The sequence below is a fragment of the Sinocyclocheilus rhinocerous genome, unplaced genomic scaffold (genome assembly GCF_001515625.1).
Source record: "Sinocyclocheilus rhinocerous isolate Xijiao unplaced genomic scaffold, SAMN03320098_v1.1 scaffold148, whole genome shotgun sequence".
In the NCBI taxonomy this organism is placed as follows: Eukaryota; Metazoa; Chordata; class Actinopteri; order Cypriniformes; family Cyprinidae; genus Sinocyclocheilus; species Sinocyclocheilus rhinocerous.
In genome coordinates, this window is record NW_015653472.1 from 2119174 (window position 1) to 2123920 (window position 4747).

The 4747-nt window shown below is 35.3% G+C and overlaps 1 protein-coding gene across 1 annotated transcript in view; it reads left to right on the forward strand.

Moving 5' to 3' along the window:
• LOC107716168 (RNA-binding motif, single-stranded-interacting protein 2-like) overlaps window positions 1–4534 on the forward strand; it is a 27802-nt gene extending 23268 nt beyond the window's left edge. The window contains exons 5-14 of the mRNA XM_016522534.1: window positions 487–644; window positions 733–812; window positions 902–1011; window positions 1104–1150; window positions 1262–1355; window positions 1582–1632; window positions 1710–1820; window positions 3027–3107; window positions 3202–3289; window positions 3497–4534. Of these exons, the coding sequence (XP_016378020.1) occupies window positions 487–644; window positions 733–812; window positions 902–1011; window positions 1104–1150; window positions 1262–1355; window positions 1582–1632; window positions 1710–1820; window positions 3027–3107; window positions 3202–3282 (813 nt within the window). The 3' untranslated portion in view covers window positions 3283–3289; window positions 3497–4534. The remainder of the gene's footprint in view (window positions 1–486; window positions 645–732; window positions 813–901; window positions 1012–1103; window positions 1151–1261; window positions 1356–1581; window positions 1633–1709; window positions 1821–3026; window positions 3108–3201; window positions 3290–3496) is intronic.
• The last annotated feature ends 213 nt before the right edge of the window (window positions 4535–4747 follow it).

Genomic DNA, 4747 nt, shown 5'->3' on the forward strand with positions numbered 1-4747 from the left:
AAAGTGATTACTACGTTTTGAATATGGATATTTTTCTTACAAAAACGCATCGATTCGCTACAGGAGGCCTTTGTTCACCCCGTCGACCCGTGTGAGACACTTTTTATTATGGATGCAAGCGCTTTATTTAACTTCTTTTGGACTGATGAAATGCAACACCCGCTGACTGCCATTAAACAGCTTGAAAGATCAAAGTCAATTTTTAATATAACTGATTAGATTCATCTGAAAGAAGGAAGTCATATACACCTAGGATGTCTTGAGGGTGAGTAAATAATGGGCTAATTTTCTTTTTTGGGTGAACTATCCCTTTAAACTTGCATTTTCATTTAAGTTTTATAATATTTAGATTTAGATTTTAATTTCAGCTTTTATTTCATTTACCGAAAATTACTTTTAATAGTTGTAGTTTACAATATTTCTTAGAGATGATTTCCTATTCAATCTTTACCACATTTATTTCTCTCTTCTTGATTACCTCTGCAGCAACAAGAACAGGACCCCACCAATCTGTACATTTCCAATCTGCCTCTGTCTCTGGACGAGCAGGAGTTAGAAAGCATGCTCAAGCCCTTCAGCCAGGTCATCTCCACACGCATCTTACGTGACGCAAACGGCACCAGTCGTGGAGTTGGTTTTGCCAGGTGCGCCTGACCAGCTCTCATACGTGTCACATGACATTGTCATCATTAATATTCCGTTAATAATGCATTTGCAATTACTCTATGTTAGGATGGAATCGACTGAAAAATGTGAGGCCATCATTCAACATTTCAATGGCAAATACATCAAGACTCCTCCTGGAGTAGCAGGTACTACATTTGGGTTGTTTTTCATATCGAGTTTTGTTCTGATGAGATGGTCATGACAGGTAAATAATGAGTGATATGTTTTCATTAAGTGCCTACAGAACCCTTGCTGTGTAAATTTGCGGATGGGGGACAGAAGAAACGTCAGAATCAGGGGAAATATCACCAGAATGGGCGGCAGTGGCAGAGAGAGGGCGAGACTGTGAGAAAACTGCTTTTTTCACATTGATTTCAATCATTCTTTAGTCCACGTCTGAATTCAACTGTCTCTCTCTCATTCTCACACACATACAGGGCGGGATGACGCTAACATATGACCCTACTCCCGCTTTACAAAATGGGTGGGTTCAGAAATGATTACTTACAATAAATGTTGTAATTTGTGCTTTTAATTATGACACTGCATGGTAACAGCTCTTTCTTTAAAAAAATGCATTTGTCACCCCCTGCAGGTTTTACTCTCCCTCCTACAGCATTGCTCCTAACAGAATTATTGCTCAGACTTCTATCTCTCCCTACATGCACTCACCTGTATCCACCTACCAGGTATGGAGAAGCCATTTGTTTTGCAAGAGCCATATTACTGTTCATGACTCATGCTCTATATTTCAAGTCTTTTGAAGATCTACAATCATTATATATGAGGAATTTGAGTTGGTTACAGAAAAGTCTTCACATACTCCCTAGCTTATTAGGTCTAAATTGTTATAGATCTGAATTATACAGAATAATGATTAAACTAAGATTAAAATGTGTCTCCTTTTAATATCAGGTACACAATCCCTCCTGGATACATCACCAGTCTTACCTCATGCAGCCCACAGTAAGTTGCAGTTAAACTGCTGCTCTATTTCCTAAAGCACCTCTGCCTGTCTAACTTTCTTTCTCTGCTGGGCACAGGGTACAGTCCTCACGCCCACAGTGGACCACACCATGTCCATCCAGCCCACTGCCATAATAGGGCCTCTCACACAGCAGCTCAGCCATCTAACCCTGGGCAGCACAGGCACGGTACGTCCCCCACAGATGCCCACAGAGAATTCATTACAAACTTCTTGAAAAAAAAAAATTTGTATTGGTCTAATTTTTTATGACTGGCAGTAAATAAGTTTATATTTTTATTTTCTATTTGTCTTTTCAATTAAATTTGGGTTTTCATTGTTAATTTTTGTTTAGTTTTAGTTTTCAGAGTTTTTCTAGTTTCACATTATTTCATTTTTATTTTAGTTTCAGTATTTCAGGGCTACCAGAGTTAATATGCTAACTAGTATCATTTAAAATATTTAACTGCGTTAAATTTCTCATGACAGGTTTTATAATATTACCATGTATCAAAAACTTGTGGCCAATTGTATTTTATTTTAGGTGGTCTTGGTGTCATGAAAATGTATTTTAGTTTAGTTTCAGTTTGTAAGTAAGTAATATGTAAGTAAAATGTAAGTAATATTTGTGTTAGTTTTAGGGCTGCACGATATAACAATGTAAAATCGATATTGCAAAATATGCAGCGCATATATAAAAGTTTGACAGATTAAGATTTGAAAATGAAGAAATTGAAACGTAATTATAGTATTGTAATTTTACAGTGTACTATAAAATATTTTTATTACTTTTATTAAATATTCAATTTATTTTGCAATTAATTGCAATATATTTTTGAATATTTTAAATAATAATCACAATAAAAATCATTTTATAGATTTTAAGAAATATATATATTTTATGGTCATATTGAATGGGTCAAAAACATTGGTAATAGGGCCTATAAAATTCCAGCGAAGAGAGAATATTTTTTTTCTTCACAAAATTCACTGTTTTAAATTCATTACATTTTTTAAGTTTTCCCAAAATTGTTCAGCCCCAAAAGGATGATTCACACTCAAAAAAATTCTGTCTCAAATTAAAAATTAATTTTTCAGCTTTTAAATTATTTTTATTTTCTACCTTTTATTTTTATTATCCCAATCTTTATAGAATGATTCATTCCAAAATATATTTTTTCATAGTGCAATATATCACAGAAAAGCAAAATATCCCATTGTCAGTTTTTTTTCCAAAACCGTGCAGCCCTAGAAATGTTGCGTCACAACAATGTTCGGAATTACAAGAATTATACATAACCATATGCGCAAGAAGTTCATCCACCTAAAATATTACTTTAATGTGTACTATCTGTGGATATCACACATTTGTCAACGTGTGTCCATCTGTCCTCAGTATATGCCTGCAAACACAGCTATGCAAGGGACCTACATACCACAATACGCCCAAGTGCCTCCTTCAAGCATTACAGCCGAGGTATGAAATCCCTGCATGCTGAATTATTCCAAGTGTTTCAAAGCCTGATTCACTGTGATGTATTGTCAGTAATGTTGACCTCATGCCACTGCAGGAAAATAGCGTCCAACAGCAGCAGGTTGCCATAGAGACACTCACAGACCACACAACATACTCCTACCAGCATGGCAAGTGAAGAGGAGGTGGGCTACTTCCTGTTGCTTTGGAAATGTTGTGGTCTGTAATGGAAAGAGAGAGTGAAAACAAAGTGATATTGTATTGGCATATCTACTGTAGCCAAGAAATTATTAAATCAATTCTTCTGGACTAGATGGATGAGTAACTCAAGTTGTTTTATGTTTTTATAAGCTTCTTTTCTCACTCTAATATCTTTCTCTCTCTTATTTTAGTGCATTCATAGAAGTGATGGAGGACTTTGGATACTGAACCACCTCTCTTGACATAAAAACAAATGGACATTGTGAAAAGGAACAGAGAAGTGTGTCTCTTTCCAATGAAAGAAAGCAGACAGTTTTGCAACTTTTTTTTTCTTGGAGAAGACCAACCGATAATGAAAGTAAGTGAAAGACTTGGATGGAGAGAGCTATGACTGCAAGATGTCATAAAAGTTCACAGAAAGCGAAGTAAGCTTTTTTAACACAAAGACTCACATACATGCACACACACTCCAACACACTTTGAGAAATATTTTTCTGCAACTTTATTTTCTAAAATGTTCTGCAAAGCCAGAATGAAACAACTACGATGTTACAGCACCATAATTTGATTTAATGTTTTTGTAAAATTCTTCAAAGATTTTGTTGACTGCTTTTGAACCGTCTGCTGCAAAAGGAGGAATTTTGTACATAAAAAACTGTTTTTGCAAAGTTCTTGCTGCATTTTTCTTGAATATCGATTTAAGGAAATCCTGAGGAACCTGCTGAAAGCAGCAGCTAAGTCGTTTTGATAGAACTACAGAAAAATGTGCTGTATCGAAGAGCGTTGTAAATGCACTCATTGTTTCAAGCAAGTTTGTGTCCAGCGAGACGAGACTGAATTCTGAAACCAAGACCTCATATTCCCTCAAAATGTCCTTTTTTCCCTTCCAAAATGCTGCTTTATCTTGTAAGTTAGGTTATGCTCTGTTTAAATGTTGAGATTTATTTTTGTATTTGAAGATAATTTTTTTTAAGAAAATTTCAAAGAGAAGCTATTTGGATGATAAACTTTTTTTATGGCTTTGTTTTCATGTCAATAGTTCTGTCTTGCCTCTTCATGCATATGGGTTATGTCTTTTCTTTTACGCATTGTAAGGAGTGCTCCTCCAATGTTGTAATGCAGGCCTGTACATTTATTTTTCTTGCCTTGGTGAACTTTAATAGTGAGGAGTGTGTTCTTTGGGCTGTGTCCCCTGAGATATAAAATGGCAATACAATGAGAACCAAGAGAGTTTTTCCCTTATTAGTGGAACACTCCCTCAGTTTCTTTCCTTCCTTCTGAGGTACAAGATTCTGAGACTGGAATAGTGATTATTTGTGATGTGCTCTGTGCATAAATATAAATCCAAGATGCTGAAATGTACATTTAAATTCGCTGAACAGGACAATCGTTCAGTGATGTATGAAATCATACATTAATATGTATATCTATATTAGATTAGA